Genomic DNA, 18,537 nt, shown 5'->3' with positions numbered 1-18,537 from the left:
AACGCTGCAATTAAAGAGGGGTGGGAACAGTCAGATCTGCAGTGATGTACATAATGGCAGAGAGGGTGGGCGGTTGGACTGTCAAACTGCCTTAATTTAATTGCAAACACATGCTGATGAGTCCCCTCCTCCTGGACCTCAGGGCTGGGAAACTTTTTTTTTTTTTTGTCAGCTCCCTGCAGCTCAGAATTGAGGAAAATACACTCCAGCAAACACCATGCTGCTCAAACCTTCAGCTCTTCTGGGCTTTGTGTGTTTTCTCCTCCTGCCTCGTTTCTCCTGCTCCTGCCCTAGTCGCTGCCTGTGCTTCAGGACTACAGTAAGATGCATGCATCTGATGCTGGAAACCATCCCTGACATCCCACCTCAGACGAGCATACTGTGAGTACCAGTTTCAATTTGCTGCCTTTCTTATCTGCTTGGTGTTTAGGAAGGAAAAAGGAAATGCCTTTTGTGTTTTATTTACTCATCCTTGTTGCAGGATTGTCTGCGCTTGAATCTGTTTCGTGTTTTTAGAACATAAAACAGAAACTGCTGCTTTTGGCATCAGTTAATTGCTAATGGGGCAATCTGTTGGGAAAATGCATAGTAATAATGCCACACGATCACTGGAAGACAGATCTTGGGAATCAGAGGTCACAATTGTTAAAACGGAGCTTATGGAATCGTACAGTTTATATTTCAGAAGGATACGGGTGTAGGAGAGAGAGGACATGTTGCACTTTAGGCTTTTGTCTCTAAAAACAAACAAAAAAAACCCACACAATTTTTCATAAATAAAACCCTTTTTTTTCCCTAGGCTTTTAAGTTATGGCTTTTTTTTCTCTCGGTTGTGCAAACCACATGTAAAGCTTATCAAGAAAGCAACACCTGGGGCATCTCAAACTCCTTGAGAAATAAAATATACCTGTTGAGTTGGCTGTGCCTTTTGGAGAGGGAGCTGCTGGCTGTAGGCATTCAGAGAGAAGGTGGAGGAAAAAGGCCTGAAACACTTGGAGGCTCCTAAACAGCTCTGACCACCAGGTCTAGGAAAGCACTTTTCTGTTGTTCAGTGGCAGTAAATCCTATGCTTAAAGGTGCCTTTGAGGTGCAATGCCACGTGACAGAATTTGGGAGATGTTTTTTGTTAAATATCAGGAGAGACTTGTCGAACGTTAATCTTTACACTTATTTTCCTTACATCACTGCTATTTGTGAAACCTGTCCAACCCTGGTGGGTTGGGAAGCCTGTCTCTGTGCTGCTAACCAAATCTGGTCCCAGCCAGCACAACCATAGCAGTGTATCCCTATAAACATTTCACTAATGTTGCTAATGCAGTTTACCTGCTGGCAGCAGGATGTTGGCACTGCAATTGTTGCATCCAGGTCTACTGGGGTGGATGGGGAACGCAGAGGTTCTAGCAGGAGTGGCACACAGGGAAATGCCTGCACTTGCTGCAGCTGCCAGAACTGCCACCTTGGCCTCACAATTAAATGGGACGGAGCAGGACCAGGACTTGCTTTCTCTCTAGGCTGGTGTGATGCTGTTGTTTCTGTACACTGTGATAATATCTCAGTGTTTTTTGCTTGCTTCTTGGGTAACGGCTGTCTGCTCTTCAGTAACTTTGCAGTCTGACTCTCCAAATTGTCACCAGACTTCTTCCCCTTGCACATTTTTCTATGTCTTTAAATAATTAATACATGCATACTCTGTTTCTAGCAAAGCAGTTTGCTGCTTCTTGTTTAAACATATGTTTTCTGGGGGGGGGGGGAAATGTGGGTGTTTTTCTTCAACTTTGATTCTTTGACTGCAGAGTGAGGGAAGTTTACTGTGCTCACCAAACTTTTTTCAATACAGGAAGCGTGTATCTCAAACAACACACTCTATACTGTGGGGAGTAAGATGCGACTGCTTGTCCTTGCAGCTTTAGTAAAAGTTCTGGGAGTATCTGCTTGCAACTTAGCTGACACTGAGCTTTTTTTTTTTTTTTTTTTCTCAACCTTAACAGGTGACTAGATTTTCCAGCACAATGTATACGGTCACCATACTTCTCTCTCCCTTGCCATGTCTCATCTATTAACCAGTTGGATGTATGCTGCTTATAAATGGTCCATGATTTGTTTGCATACTTAACCATTTGAAAAGCTGGTTCGTTTAGTTTAATGTGCTAACCAGAGGTTTGAATGGGAAACTGAGGTTTTAAGCATTAGCAAGGTGGTATAGGTGTGCAGTATGAAAGTAGTAATATTTCAGAATGAGATGGCTGTCTTTATGGGCTGGTATTTCTGAGTGAGATTTATCTGGTATATTTTCTTCTGATTCTCTGTGTAATTATAAGTAAAACCCATAGTGACAATTAGTGATCCCCATAGAGAGCGATATGAGCTGTTAGCAGATCATGTGCCTTTGTGTGATGTGCAGCAAGCAAAGACGCTGACTTTCTGGCTGTCTTGAGGATTTAATGTATGTAAATGCATTTGCCAGCAAGCATCCCATTGTATCTGTTATAAATAGCATTTGAATAATTAAACTTTTTTAATTGTGAAGGATCGAAGACTGCTTCTTAGCCAAGCCCCTGACTGCTCCAGCTTTTTGGTATGTTAATTTTTTTTGTGCTGGGAGGAGAACTGTTCGTTCTCAGTTTGAACACTTAGAGCTACGTATAGCAGGAGTAGTCTGATGGTGCAGCCATTCCGAGTCAAAAAATGTGGGATCGTGATATTTTCCACATTTGCCCCTTGGTACGAATAGGACCAAGGCTGTGACTTGTGGATTCTAGCCCCGATCAGAGGCTCCAGCTCTGTTCCCTCGCGGAGCAGCTGCAGCTTCCAGATGGAGCGTTGCTTTGAAGTTGGAGTTTGAAGAGAGTTGGAGTTTTCTGACTTCCGTGACTCCGTGCCACCCTCTCTGCAGCACTCCTCGTGGAGTGGGGACGTCTCCTCGCCAGCACACGCTGTGCCTCGACGAGCCCTGCTGGCGGATGGCCCCCGGGGGTGCTCGCCAGCTGGCGGCCCTTGGAGCGGCCCGTGGTCCTCTCGGAGCGATGCTGGGGTTGGCACGGGCCCAGCCCTGGGATTGATGAGCTGTTACTGGCTCCTCTTCGGTCGCTGTTTTCGCTCCTCCCTTCGCAGTCCCAGCTGGGTGCAGCCGAGGACCTGGCTCGGTGTCTGGTTTTAGCAGCAGACTGCTTGTCTTCGGTAACAATGCCTGTTGGTCCTGTCCTGAGCGGAGGACAGGATGGCGAGAGTGGCTACACGTGTGCGGATAAGCTGTAAAAATTCATGATGTTTAACTGCAGACATATTTTGGCTGCTGTTTGTTCGACTGGAACACGATTCTCCAGATGTGATCTGCTGGTTACTGCTGGGATTCACGCCGCTTGTTTAGCCAGCAGCCCGAAGAGGGGAACAGCTGTGAAACATACACTCTGAGAATTTCAATAGGTCTTTAACCTTCAAAGCTGTTTGTTCTATGGAGTGACATTTGAAACAATAAACTTTGAGATGTGCGGGCGTGAGTAGAAGAAATGTATGGAAAGAAGCTCCCCTCTGGCCGGCAGCTAATGGATTGCAATCCAATTATCCGTGGGTTATTCTCCTTTTTGCATTATGCATAGCACATAATGAATGAGCACTTCTGGAGAAACATAGCTGAGGGCACCAGCAAAGACAGCACAGTATCTGGCATCTGAATGCATTGCTGGCATGAGCCGGAGGTGACCCAGTTGCTCACAGACCTGGTTGCTAATTGGGCACTGTGAGCACGGCCAGCTTGACGAGTTTCGTTTCCTGTCATTGCTGTATGTGCTGTGTGCTTGGTGGCTGCTTGTTTCTTCTCCTCCTCCTGCACAGCAGTAGGGAGGGCTGTGCTGGGGCAGGGTACAGCACTCTGTGTATCTTAAGGAGCAAAACTGTTTGTGTGGGAAAGGTTCACTGAGAAAAACGAGTTCTTGGAAATGCTGCTCCCTTTGTGGTCTTCAGTCTTTGGGATGAAGAAGGGGATTACTCATTTCCTCTGTGTGTGATGGTCTTATGTGCAGTCATGAAGTGCACACCCACACATTCTGTGTGTTCCAGGTGTGATCTCTTTCTGACTACTTCTGCTGTAGTGTTTAATCCCCATTAGACCTTTCCAAGGTGACTTAAGTCTTCTGCATGTCCCATTTATAGCAGTCACTTCACCGGAAGGAAAATGGGGAGGGAAGGTCTTCAAAGATTTTTTTTTCCTTCCTAGAAGCACTGCAGCATCTTCTGCTGAAACCATCCTCTGTCTCAGGGCTGTAGTTACCTCTGATGTTTGAAACTCATGGAGCTGTCATGCCCATCATCTGGCACTCACCTGAGCGTCTGTGCTTTCTCCAACTCCCTTGGCTTCACCACATCCTTCTTCTCCTCCCCAGGACTTTTTCCTGTGCACTGAAATGCAGCTTCCTCAAGGTGGGCTGTGATATTGCAATGGTTGCAGCCCATATTTTTCAGTGAGGGACTGCCTTTGTATTCTGGGTAGAGACTTCAATGTTTGTGCTCTTAGGGAGCTTAAAAGCTGGTACTCATGCTCCAAGAGTCTTTGGATTGAAGAATGCTGTAGCATTTCACTTAAGCTGATGTACTACTGCTTTCTGAAGAAGGTATGTATATCTTTTGCACTCTGAAATGTTCTTTCCCTGCTTCTGGATCAGGGTCAGAGTACAGTTGAGAAAGAGGGCAAGTTGTCTTTATTTGATGTGGGCAATATTTTGAATAGATGGTGCAAAGGAAACATGCATCATGTTAGGACACTCCTGCTCCGTGCTGACATGAATATCCAGGGTTAGATCTAGCTTGTTTGATTAGGATCAGACCCTAATCCCCATGCCAGCTGTTAATACATAATAGCTCAAATTATCAGAGATTGGTGAGGTCAGTGCTTTGCTGTGCAATCTTCCCACTTGAATGCGTGCACTTGAATTGGAGGTGTTTGTTGCACCTCCTGTACTGCTGAGAGCAGAAGGGGTGCTGGGTGGTAGGAGGGGACAGAGCACCAGCAGACACCCTGTCATTGCCTTCAGAAACCACCCAGAACCACAGCCTGGAATTGCTTCCATTAATGCTAGCTTGTGTGTGCTCAGAGCAGTGCGGTAGGCTGAGTGCTGAATTACTGACTGGTTCTTGACCCAGCAGACAAAGAGGGATCCTTAAAAACCTGACCCGTTTGTGGGTGCTGGGACTTTGAAAATCTGGTTTCAGGAATGCCTGTGGTAATTCTTTAGTTCTTAATTAAGATCTGCTGTGCCCACTCTGTCTTCAGTACACGAGCACAGTATGGTGAGCTCTGCAGCATGGGGCTCTCTGCTTTTACTTGCTCTTCTGTGTTTCGTCCATGATCTTAGTATCTTCTCCATCACTATTTCCATGCTGCACATATTTTCACTCCTTGAACAGTCAAAATCTTGAAGTCTTAAACTGGTACACCCCAAAATAGCAGAAACTTGGATTCCCCCCATGGTCTCCTCCTCTCCCTTGCTGCTCAGTTCTCCTTGTAGGGATTTGGAGATGAAGGCTGTCATTTATTAAAGCCATTTGGGGACTCGTGTATGGGAGGGACATTCCTGATCTGGGAAGCTGATGACAGTGAATCTGGAAGGCTTCATTCCCAACACAGCAAGGCTGTTCTCCCTTCCTGCCAGGGCTGTTTGGCAGGATGGGGAAACCTGCAGAGCTGACTGCTATGCTCTGCAGTTAATACATAAACAAGCATCCTTCTGACAAGTGTTCTGGCTCTTCTCATGAGGGAGGATACTTGACTTAAAATCATGTTTAGGATATCTTTCGTGCTCTCAGTTCTTCAGGAAAGATTGGATGAAACCTCAAGTGTCTTAACCCTGTTTGTAAGACAACTTTTGCTCTGTGTCGTGGTGGTGATGGTTGAGTGGCTGCTGCTTACACATCCACTTTGGGTTAAACAATGATTGCCATGCACAATGTTTTGAACACAAAGCTTCAGTGATGCAAACACAAATTTTCATGGAACTACAGTAAAACACCTCTTGCAGCTAATTATCTGGTTAGCTAACATGGTGATATATGATTCATTAAAAGCCTAAATAGATTAAGCAGAAATGGGAGTTTGTTGTAAAAGCTGTTGATTGCTTTATAGGCTGTTAATTAGTTAACACAATGATAACAGTTGAGAGGATCTGAAGGATTCGAGTGTCATTCTGTGAGTACCTGTCTCTCATCTACTTGAAAATTCTCTCATTCTTGATATGCCTCAGGGATGGGGCTGAGCCTCCTGGAGCCAGGAAAAGTCAATTACTTCCATAACAGCAAGCCTGAGGTTATTCACATTACCCATCCTGGCAGAGCTGTGGTGCTTTGACACGAGAACTTGGGGAGATGTTCTGTTGAGACAGTCTGGAGGGATCAGTGCTGACCTCAGGCCATGGATGCATGAAGGATGTGGGGTCCGCAAGCAGCAGATCCAGACTGCCAGACTTGAAAGTATGAGGGATTGTTAAATCAGAAGGGAATTCCACCTCCTCCCTTCAGGTTTTGCATGTTCCAAGGTGGAGGGATGCAAGTGGGAGTGAGGGAGCCCAGCTGCCCATGTACCCAGCAGCTGGGACAGGCCGGCACGGAGCAGATATGCAGTGGATGCCCATGAAAACCACACTTGTTTGTTAAAAGAAATGCAAAACCCTCAAAGCGAACACTCTGGGAATAGGAAGAAACAAGGGTTTCTGTATACGAAGGACCTAACTCTGCAGGGAGTGCTCTCAATCACTGCACAAGCCAGGAATTTCCCAGTGCAGCCCTACATGGTGTGCTTTCACCAGCTGAGCTTCAGGCAATGTCTGGAGGAAAATGCTGCAGATGAGCCAAAGTTAATTTCTTAGGAAGGGGCAGGATGTTCTCTATATCAGTTCTCTCATTGCTTTGCTTGAAGCTGAAGAGTTACAGAAAGGGGTAAAGACAACAGGAGACTTCTTCCACTGTGATGTGTTCTATCCCATTCAGTGATAAAAGGGGGTAACAAGACGGATCTAGTCTTTAATTTAACTTGAGTTAGACAAAAAAGCTGTACATTTTCTGCCTAAAAAATAAGAAACCTTAGTGTTGTTTTTTTTTTTAACACAAAATAACCTATTTTGCAAAAGGTCAAATTGAGAAACATTACATCTTAGGCTAATTTTAACTTTACTTGTTGTGCATCTTCCTCTTGAATTCTTGCTTGAGAGTCTTTGAGTCCCTTTGGATGTTCACTCAGTTTGTTTTCAGCTACCTGCAGTGCATGTGTCTCTTTCTAATCTTAGTTTTATAAGGGCCACGATTCTGGTTGAAGCCTGTTTGTAAAAATAATTGTTGAGCTTTTAGCAGTGCATGGATTTCTTGCTTTAAACTGTGACTTCAGATGCTCTGTAGCTCACCCGCAGCACAATGGCATTTCAGCACATTAATTCACTTAAAATAAGTGCCCTTAAAAGGCTGTCTTAAACAGAGAAATAGCTGTGTGTTCTCTAAGTGTGATAGTTGAGGCAGAAAGAAAGAAATAAATGGTTGTGCTTTGGATAGAAACTAACAGCAAAAAGCATTTGTTGGTCCTGTTCAATTTGTTGCAATGTGCTGGACCACGCAAGGCACCCAATCAATGCACGTTCCCTATAGAAGCGTTTCTACTTGCTTAACTGGGTTAACCCACTTAGCTCTTATTTTATTATCTCATTAGCAATCAAAAAAACCCCATGTTTTAGGGTTCCAAATCAATGCAGTTACGTGGACAGCCCTTGAAATTTGCCAGAATCCCCTGGACTCCGCTAATTCTAATTGAAGTTGGCACAGATTTGAAATGCAGGCAGCGATAAGCTGCTCAGAGTCTTGGAGCACTGTGAAGAAAAATGTGAAATGCTTATTTTATGAGGCTATTTGATCACGTTTAACCATTTTAGGGCAAAGATAATTTTGTTAGAGACCTAAAAAGTGGCTCCACGCAGTCATGTGCGTTCCTCTACAGATCAGCACGTAGCGTTGTACGTGAACGTGGGGAGCTGAGCAGCAGACCTTGGCTGCGATTCATGGGAACAATCACTCGAATCCTTTCAGCCTTCAGTTTTCTGTGCATTGAAAATACACACTGTAGGTTGTGCAGGCTGGTGGCTGACTTTGCAGGTAACGGTAGCCCAGTCATCATTCGTACTCCTCTTCCTCCTCCCCGATGTCATCTCCATCGCTCCCAAGGCTGTGTGCATGGCACACACTCTCCCAGGAACCTTCTTCCCTTCAGTGTTGATTTCTACTGGCTCATTTGTGTTACGAGTGCACTGATTGTGTTTTCTGCTTTCAGAGATCTACGTTTCAACCGCATCAGGGAGATACAACCTGGGGCCTTCAGGAGGCTGAAGAACCTCAACACACTGTAAGTCCCACTTGGTGATGCAGCCATGATGTTTCTTATTTATGACTTCTGTTGGTATTGACTGCTATAATGGCCTATAGGTGGCCTTGATTTTACTTAGTTATTTTAGCCAAACTGCACGTATCCAGCTAACGTGTCACGATTGTTCTACCCTGGATCGTGTGTGCTACCCTTATTAATCAAATGTGCAATTTAATAACTTATGTTTTGCAAATTAACCCATCTTTTAAGAATAATTCCTGATGCATACTCTTACTGCCTGAGGGTGTATAGCTTTAGAGTAGCCCATAAAAAAAAGTTATGGCCTGGGGTCAAGATGATAGAAGGATGCATTAAGAGCTTCTTCATTTTCACAGTGCTTCAAAAGCATAAACAGCATCAGCTGCTCTGCATGATGGTTACTGAAGTGAGACTGCATCCTACCAAATGCCAGATTGTCACAATGCTTTGCCTTAAAATAAACACCAGCACCTACCTTATTGCAGATAGGAATGAGAGGCAGTTCCTTTTGTCCTTTATCCCAGCCAGAGCAGGCATGCTCACTCCAGTGTGATGTACTGCTTTACTAACGTGGTTCTCACTCTGATCAGAGGAAGTAACAGGAGCCTTTGCTGCTTCTTGCTGCCATAAGGCTGAAGGTTTGAAGATAGATACATCTGCACTGTGTAGCCAAGGAGTTGAATTCAAACCAGCTCCCAAATCAGAAACAGAGCTGTGCTGGATGTAATTGGCCTGTCAAGGCTCAGATCTGATTAGTCGAGCTGTAGTGTGGTGCTAACAGATATGAGATTTCCAAGTTTGTTCTCGAGCCTGTCTGTGAGGCAACCAGCTAGTTTGGGATCTGTACTGCATGGCAGACGTGTTCCTATTTTCTGGGTTCAGATGTCTGTGGGTGCAAACAGCAAGAGATACTTGTTTTTTGTCTGACTTTGGGAAATCTGAGGTCCCCACTCCAGTGGAGATGGCAGTGCTGAAAGAAGGAATACCTGGGCAGTAAGTTCAGTCAGCTGGAAGTAGGTGTCGAAAGAGTAAGAATACAGGAGTGCTGTGTCACAGAGACTTGTTTGATTGCTATGTTTTAAATATCAATGCTTGCTAAAGTTTGCTTCACTGCATGCTGGGGACTGACTGGCCAAACCCTGCAGGACAGCTGCAGAATGCACTTGTCCCTGCTCACGGGGGAGGAGGTCAACTTGTAGATTGGTAGAAAATGTTATTTCCAAAGACTCTGCTTGGCCAGAGTACATGAACAGCCCTCATTAGTATCTCAGACAGCACCTTGTGGTACTTAATGACCAAAAATAATAGAGAAGATCCAGAAAATTAATATTGATGTATTTCTGTAATTGAAGATGATCTTATTTCGTACCCTATCTGAGCCTAAAATATCAAGGGAAAAAAAATAGAGCTGGGGTCCGGAAGGCTTTACCTTATCACAAAGTTCTTCTGAGGCACAGTGATTTCCCATCCATCTCCTCCACCACAGAAACTTTCCCAAGTCAAGAAGACCAGCTCTTCCCACTGGTGTCTTTTTGCTTGCTGCCTCCACGTGCTCCTGGATAGGAACCTCAAGGACAAGACTTCCATGAACAGATGTTAAAGGAAAATAGGCTTGAATGTACCCTCAGCCCCTCATGACCCTATTCTCATGATGATGGATGCCATGGCAGTAGGAGGGATGTGTTCTATGCAGGTGGTGGACAGGCTCACGTGCTTTCCCTGAATAGCATCCTACAGCTGTTACCAGAGCTAGAATCTTGAGCTAGCTGAAAAACACCACTCTGACAAAGCATAGCATTTTAATATTTCAATTCTCAATATCAGCTGTTTTTATAAATGAAACCTTCCTAATGCAAGGTTCTCTCAAGGAACTCTGGTATGTCTAATTCCCACATCAAAATTGACAAGAGCTGAAGAATTTACTGATGTTCTCTAGACGATAACCTTTTTCCTCAGGATTTATACAGGCTTTCAAATGATAAAGAGAATAAGTCCTTAAAGGTCCCTAAGAGATGTGCTGGGGAAGTTTGGCCAGAGTACTTGAAGCATGTGGCTTAGAGGACAGTAGCTCAGGTTCCATCTGTGGGAGCTCTCAGACCGCAGTTATCTGCCATGGGATTTTCAGAACTAAACGTTCCTTAACCAAAAATATGCTTTTGAAAGAGTCTTTTCCTGCAGCACTCTGTCCTAGTAGAGGAAGGGCAGTACAGCTGGGTGCATTTTCTGTTTTGTGTCTCCTTCCAGGAAGGATGGCTGTGGAATATTCAAGTTTGACAGTTTGTAAACCACCCTGATTAGGAAACCTTTGTGCCTTGCATTGGAGTGATGCAAGGAGGTGAGCTGAGAGGAGCCTGTCCTGAGGGCCCATGGGGCTTTTAAACATCCTGGGTAAAGTTCAGACCTTCCCCTGGCTCACTTCCTTCCTCTCCCTGATGCAGGAAATTTGATAAATTACTGAACACTACTTTAAAATTAAAAGCAGGAGCCCTGCTTGTATGTGGAGGGACTGCAGACATGCTTCTTGTGATGCAGCACAGGTAGCAGGCAGTTATCCAAAATCCTGCCCTGCTGAGAGCTCACTTGTCAGCTGTCTGCAACATTGTGTGCCCCAGGGGAATTATTTGGGGCCAAAATTGTTGGAAGTGTAAGGTTTCCTCATCCCTTCCTTCTGCTTCTTCAAATCACAGAATGGTTTGAGTTGGAAGGGACTTTTAAAGCCCATCTGTTCTGACCCCCCTGCAGCAAGCAGGGACACCCACAGCTCCATCAGTGCTCAGACTATTTAGGAAGCATCATGTGAGAGCAAAAGGCTTTGGTGAGCTCTGCAGCTCTCCTTCAGATGCTGCTCGTGAAGTGCCTTGGGGTGAGTGAGGGAATAACTGATGGTGCTATCTGGAATCCTCAGGTGCTTCATAGAATAGTGAAGGTTGGAAAAAACTTCCAACATCCCTAAGCCCAACCTCAGCCTACCCCACCGTGCCTGCTGCCCATGCCCCTCAGTGCCACATCTCCACGGCACTGGAATACCTCCAAGGACAGTAACACCACCTTCTTGGGCAGCTGTGCCACTGCATCACTGCTCTTTTAAATAAATTGCTCCTAATATCCAAACTGAGACTCCCCTGAGAACACAAGGCCCCGTGAGCAGGGGGGATGTCAGAGCTGCTGAATCTCAGAATAAAAGTTTCATTCTCAAATGGCTATTCCAGACCATTCCGTCAGCAAGGGAGAGTGTATGGCTCAGTGTTAAGCTAACTGCTTCTCCCCCTTTAGATAGAGTACATGATGATTTCTATTAATGATGGGAGGAAAAAAGAAGCTGTTGTGTCACAGTGGCTGCAGCATGTGGTTTGTCAAATGAAAAGAGGAAAGAGTAGATATTCTGAGCCTGAATTCTGTACTGTCACATCATTTAACACACGCTTCAAAATAGAAAAATGACTCACTGAATGCAACTTAAATCTATGCTTGGCAACCTGGAGACAGGGTGGGGAAGGGAGAGGGAGGGACAGACAGAACATAGAACCTAAAGGAAACTCAATGTGAAATGTTCCCATAGTGAATGCAGGCCAGATTGCACGGTGCTTGTGTATCTCAAGGTTCCCAGAAGGATTTTTAGGAATAAAACCTGCATGACTGAGTACATCTATTCATTCTGAGCCAAATTCACCAGCTGTCATGGAGAGGAGTGCCACATCATTTTGCTGTCTTGGTAAGCTCCAGGAAATGTACTTCTGATACTTTTAATATAGCTTTTTTTGCTGCAGGGTATGCTTGAGACATGCATCAATAATGATCTTTCCAGCTTCTGTCTGCCAGAGCACTTATTCCCGGCAGATCTGGTTAGTAGTTAGGAGTTTTCAATTCTCTGTAATGTTGCCAGGAATTTGGGCGTTTTGCTGTTGATTGGAGCTGGGATCAATATCCAGGTCATGCAAATCATGGCCAGGATTTTGCACGCTTCTTTGCCTAGGTGAAGTGCACAGGAGTCCAGGAACAGACAGCTGTCCACAAGCCATCTGAAGTCTTTCTAGGATCCAGATGTGCTGTCTTGTCCATGGATTTCCCTGGAAGTAGCTCTTCGGAATATGTGCTGTGTGATAGACTTCATAAATTATCTCAGTTTTGAGTGTGTTCCAGGATATATCCTTCTATTACAATAGGGAATCCTGAGTCAGGAAGCAGAGACTGCTTCTTCCCTACACTTGTTAACCTTTACTCAGGCACTGAATAATTCTTCTAAGTATCAGACGATGAGATAAGAGGCCGGCATAGCGTGTGCCATTTGAACTTCCAGAGCTCCTCTCATTTGGCTCAGATCACCATCCTATTGCCGAGAGAACAAAATGGATTTGATCAATGTTTTTCAACAGCACCAGAATTCAATCGGCCAATGTGTCGCAGTGTGTAATCTCTGTGGATTTCGGTGCACGTCTAAGCTCTCTGTGTTAAAAAGGTCAGCCAAGGAGCTCAGACCGTGGTAGAGCATGGGGTAACTCAGGCCATCGGTGTTCCTGTCCCCAGGGTCTGGTGCTGGCAGTCCTCCTGTTCCCCATGTAACGAGCAGTGGATGCATGGCAGGGGCCAGGTGCTCTGTGGGGATGATGTTGGAGCTGGCACCTGCTTATCAGCCCATCCAGCATCCTCAGAAGTGTGGCCAAGGATCAGATAGCAGAGAACAAGCTGCTTTCTTTCTTGTCTGGCTGCAGATGAAAGCGTGCTGAGAGAGCAGGGAAGGGAGTGTGCATGGTTGGTGCTTGTGTTGTCTTTGTCCTGTGGGTAAATAGACAAAAGCCCTCTCCTGCACTGCTCTCAAGCAGTTATTTCCTATCCTTGGGTGTTCAATTAACAAAAAAGCCTTTGGGTTGGTTTTCAGGGGCTGTATTTCCAAGCAGCATATTTGGCTGTCAAAGCGTGATTGTGTGTTCCAAGAGCTTGACATCATTTTTGCATCCTTGTGAGCAAAATGGGGTTATGTAGCCTCAATCATGTACAGAGCCATTGCTTCCAGCTGTGCAGAAACTTTCCAGCGTGTCTCTGCCTTAACCTCTTCAGGTTGCTTATCCACAATGCTGACAATGTGCAGTTAAGCAGTGGCACCTGACTTTGGGGTAGCTGAATAAGTCATCGAGAGACTACAGGAAGGGGGTTCTCAAATCCTCATTGCTTTGACTTCCAAAAGATGAGGAGGGTTTTGCACTCGAGTACCATATGTACTTTTTGGGCCTTTAATACAGCTCCCCACCTGAAAATAATGCCAGTGGAGGGCTAATGTGGCTCAAGTGGCTGATGGCATCTTGTGAAGCTGCTGTAACACACCTGTGCTTCTGGGCCATTTGATTACCTTTGTCTTCTTTTCCAACATGCTTTTTTTCATTTCTCCCCACTTCTTTGTCTTTTCTGTCCCTCCCCTTTACCTGTACAAACCCTTCCTCCCAGTAAGGAGCCTTTATTCATAGTGCCAGAGGCTGTCTGATGTGCTTTCTACCCTAATTTCTCCATCAAAGAGAGGCAGAAGATTGGTCTTTCCTGCTGGGGGATGACTGAACTGTCTTCTTGTGTGCTGTTAGGTGGCGAATTGCTTCTGAGGGGCATATTTATCCCCAGAAAGGAAAAAAAAATCAGCTTGGAAATTAAGCTCCGTGAGCATTCTGAACTGTTCTTACATTGAATTTAACCTGATATTGTAAAGTCTGACAGCTTACAGGGAGAGTAGCAGCATTTCCTTCAACACCAGAAAAACAAATCTTTGCAGTATGAAGTCACAGCTCTCCTTTTTGTCCACATCTCCAGCTTCAAAACTCAGGTAAAATTCCTATTCTGAGCCACTGGGCTTATGACATCCACCAGTGGCCGCAGTAAGCTTTGCTGGATCTGATGCTATGGGGAAAGACCCAAAGGAGTGGTGCTGTTAGGCAGCCACGACGTATAGTTAAATCCTGTCCATTAAATTGCTATTTGTAAGTGATTTATTGAGTTTTTGTGGTGTTTGGTTTGGCAGTGGTTGCAGAAGGACTTTTTGTAGCGTTCAGCTGTGTGGTCACTGCTGTTGTGGTGGTTACAAGGATGAATTGACTTTCTGGTCACTGGCACAGGCATTCATTTGCATCCACAGTCATGGCAACTGCACATAAAAGCCAAAGATGCCTGCCAACGTGATGCTGTCCGTAGATTTTATATTAGAATCTGGCACAAGGCTCTCTAGATGGAAAGTCTGTTTCTGCATAGCAGCAGAGAGGGGATACGTAGTATTTATTTATTTTTCATATGAACATGTTTGTTTACAAAGGGGTTAAGCCAATGCTTTACCATTTAACAGTTCCCATAACTCATGAAGTGGCGTTTTGAACTGCTTTCATAGTTACAATCTGGCTCTGCCCACACGTTGTTTAACATGACAGTGTGCTCCAAAAACCTGAGCACTTATATAGAAACGGCAGCAATGATTAAATTTGGACTTCCCCTCTGCTTCCAGCTGTCCGTCTCCCTTTCCTTCATCCTTTTCCTAACCAAAATCATAATTTTTGGATGCAGACCGCTGTGGTGAAGGGTAAGGAACCATTTTTGAATGTTGTACGTATTAGAAGCACTTGGCAACTCTGGGCAAGAGATGTTCTTGTGTTATCCGCTGTGAGCATCCCAGCTTTGGCCTAATAACCTCTTTAAATCTAAAATGCTGTGCATTAAGGATTTTTCCGTGGTCACCCAGCAATGCAAATACCCTGAGCCTCTCACACTGTGATTTCACCAGCTGTGTTTTTGTTTCTTGCTCTGAACAGGCTGCTGAACAATAATCAGATAAAACATATCATGAGAAGATCCTTCGAAGATCTGGAGAACCTGAAGTACCTGTGAGTTGGTAGCTCAGTAGTCTCTTAACCTCTCTGAAGCTGAACAGCTCTAATGTTTTCCAGTGAAGGGTGTGATTTGTGTGCTCAGAATTTCTGGATGTTAATGTTGCAGCTGTGAAACATTGCTCTTGAATCCAGTCAGAAAGCTCTGCTTCAGCTGGAGCTTCGTATGTTTCCTGTGTCTTTTCAGATACTGCTGCTGAGCAGTTATTCTGATGTGTTTTTCTCTCTCTTTTTTGAAAGCTACCTTTATAAAAATGAAATTCAGAGCATCCAGCAACATGCCTTCCATGGACTGCACTCCCTGGAGCAGCTGTAAGTATAATACACAACGCTCTTTGTCGTTGAGGAGCAGGGTGTGCGTAAGCTGAGCTCTTGGCTGATCTAACCCTCATTCTGCACTTCCAGTTGTGGAGAGCATTTAGCAAGGAGTGGGATGTCCAGCTTTGTTGTCCAGCTTTGCAGCAGTGCACTGGCTTCATCTGCATGCAGCTGGTCCCAGAATTGATCTGGGTTAGGCAGTACGAGGACTCTTCCTACAGACATCCTGTATGTTTTCTCCCAGCACCAAACTGCTGGAGCATAGGAAGAGCCCAGCTGTGCTTCTGAATGCCTTTGCATCCACGGACTTTCCAATGGGAGGAAAGCTGGGTCGTGTTCGGTGGCTCAAAATAAAGTGCAGCTGGCCTCCTGTGTTTGTCTGCTGTGTCTCCTGGAGCATGATGTAGGGTCTGACTGCTCTCTTCAATTGAGAGCAGCAGTTGTGTTTCTCTCTTTTGCTGGAGGCAGATGGATGAAGTGCAAGGTGAGAGCTGGTGTGGGGTATTTAAGAAAGCCACCAGGAAGGTGGTGCCTGCGTGCACTAAAGCTTCTGGGAATTCCAATGAGAAGAAGTTGATGGAGGTGAACAAAGTGATGACCTTCCCTCCAAGCTGCATGGCACTCAGTGATGAAAGGAGCCTCGTGTGTTCTGCTGGCAGCTGGAGCCTGTCACAGTGACATCTCTGCATCCCTTAATTGTTCTGCTTATTGCAAGCCTGTGTCACTTACTCTGTCAAAGTGGTACCGTTTTTTGACTGTGCTCCATGCTCAAGATGGGAAGACTGAGGTCTGACTCTTGTAGAATGTGTCTTACTAAACTGGGATTTGATTTTTCATGTCAGGTGTCACAATACGTTACGTGTAACGTGTGTGCTGGATAGAACATAAGCACGGGGGCTTGAAGCACAGGCATTACTTGCATTGTTGGAGAACATTTAGCAAAGGTGAAGCCACTAATTTGTGGATTGTCCCAGGTGACAGAGTTCGTGTGGCAGGAATGTGACTAGAAATTTTCCTGCCAAAGGAGTAGGATGCAGGCTGACAGCAGAAGCGGAGAGGGCATAAAGGAAGTTCCAGCAAGCTTAACGCTAGCTGTGCTCCCATCCTGGTGTATGGGGTGGCTTTCTTTCATCCAGCTCTGCAGTGATGCCTGGAAGAATACATAGGAAGCAGATACTGGCTGTGCAGAGATGGTGCTGGCCACAGCGGTACTTTAACAATGGATGTTCCAGACTTGATGTCATGAATAAAAGGAAGAAAAAAAAACAACACAACCACAAAAACAACAAACAACCCTCTGAAAGGCCCATCTGTTTTCAATCTCTCGGGCAGGCATGGTTCCAGAAGAATTAGCTTTGCTCCAAATCCTACTCCATTTTCCTGTACCCCACAGGCCAGCTTTTCAAGGAAAAGTATAACCCAGTTGATGGATGGTATCAGATGTTTTCCTCCAGGTCCAAAGCAATGACAGCAGCTATCTCAAACTTATTATCACACTTGCCTTCCACCACAGAATCTGAGTCAGTGTGCCATGGTTTGTGCTCTGATAGCAAACCGTGCATTGCAGCTCCTTCCATTGCAGATCAAGCAGCCATGTGGAGGCTTAGGCAATTATCTCTTAATGCGGTCAGCTACAATAGCAGAACGGGTATTTGTAGATCCATGATTAATCAGTTTCCGCTGTGAAATTTATGCCTGTGTAAAATCAGGGGGAAGAGTTTTGGCAGTGTTCAAAGTGCACTGAAATGCCTCTGAGGGTCAGGAGCGTTTCAGTTATGTTAGTAATGTCACAGCAGATGGGAAAAGGGAATCTCGGTGCTCTTGGCGTGTTGCTGCAGACCTCAGGTTTCCTTCCCTGATGGGAGGAGGTGACCTGGGACAGTGCAAGAGGGCTCCCACGCCTCTGGAGCAGCAAGTCAGCAGTACTAACCTTCATAAACAGGAGCAGGGATGTTTACATTGATGTTCTGTTTAGAACATGGTGTTCCAGCTGACTGCATCTCTCTCTTTGGAGAATGTGTTTTTTGTGTGCAGATGCTGCACAGCCTGATGGCAGCAGGTTCTCGTTGTGTCTGCTCTCACTGGGTGGATTCACTTGTTGGGAGCTTCTGTGAGCACTGCAGAGAAATGTGGGCTGGAAGAGACCTCTGGGTGTCCCCGATCCCATCTCCAGCTCTAAGCATGACCAATTTCAGTTTTATCAGATTGTTCAGGGCATTGTTCTTCAAGTGAATCCTGAGCAAACTCATGAACCCTCTCAGAAAGGCTGACAAGTGCTTTGTAGCATGGCAGTTCCTCCCCAACAATCCAAGGGGAGGCAGAGGATGGAGAGCAAAGTGAGCAAAGATGCAGTTACAGTGGCTGGATTGGGAGCTGCAGCTGCAGGCTGTGTGAGAGCAGCTTCATCCTCACAGCTAACAGCGCAGCAGGTTCACAGTGATGGTGGTGGTGGAAGTTTTGGTTTAGCAGAAGAGCAAATCCAATCTCTTCAGCATTTGCTGGAGTTTGTAAAGAGTGAGAGTGAATTGTTTTGCATAGGGGAAAGATAATGCTGGCTATTTTTGCATGGGAAAATTGGAGTCAATAAAGAAAAGGCTGGCTTCTGAACATCTGCCCTAAAGATGTGTGGTGACCAGCTAGGGGATATTAGTGCAGCGATTTGGAAAGATCTTCTGTCTTTTGAATTGTGATCTGTAACCCCGTACTTTGTGATTTTCTGTGGCAGCTACCTGCACTTCAACAACTTGGAAACCCTGGAGCCAGAGACATTCAGTGACCTGCCCAAACTTGAAAGGCTGTAAGTAAAGATGGGACCTTTCATGTAAGCAGTGGGAGAGAAGGGGAAATAAACCTTCACTTTCTTTAATGTGAAGCAAGGTGTCGTGATCTCCAAAATGGAGAGAAATGGAAAAAGCATCCTTAAAGATGCAGATTTTATGCACTTGCAAAGTAGGATGGTCACTGAGATTGCAAAGAGTTTTCTCATCTTGTGTT

At 45.3% G+C, this 18,537-nt stretch overlaps 1 protein-coding gene across 1 annotated transcript in view; it reads left to right on the top strand.

Annotated features, from left to right (window-relative positions):
• The first annotated feature begins 203 nt into the window (after positions 1-203).
• LOC136060042 (peroxidasin homolog) overlaps positions 204-18,537 on the top strand; it is a 39,222-nt gene continuing 20,888 nt past the window's right edge. Inside the window, exons 1-5 of the mRNA XM_065754303.1 lie at positions 204-381; positions 8,300-8,371; positions 15,151-15,222; positions 15,466-15,537; positions 18,269-18,340. Coding sequence (XP_065610375.1) covers positions 218-381; positions 8,300-8,371; positions 15,151-15,222; positions 15,466-15,537; positions 18,269-18,340 — 452 coding nt within the window. The 5' untranslated portion in view covers positions 204-217. The remainder of the gene's footprint in view (positions 382-8,299; positions 8,372-15,150; positions 15,223-15,465; positions 15,538-18,268; positions 18,341-18,537) is intronic.

Source organism: Cyrtonyx montezumae, unplaced genomic scaffold (assembly GCF_038088225.1).
Source record: "Cyrtonyx montezumae isolate F1298 unplaced genomic scaffold, pur_monq_1.0 scaffold_9, whole genome shotgun sequence".
Classification (NCBI taxonomy): Eukaryota; Metazoa; Chordata; class Aves; order Galliformes; family Odontophoridae; genus Cyrtonyx; species Cyrtonyx montezumae.
The sequence above is the reverse complement of the archived record's forward strand: the minus strand, read 5'-3'. Positions and strand labels throughout refer to the sequence as shown.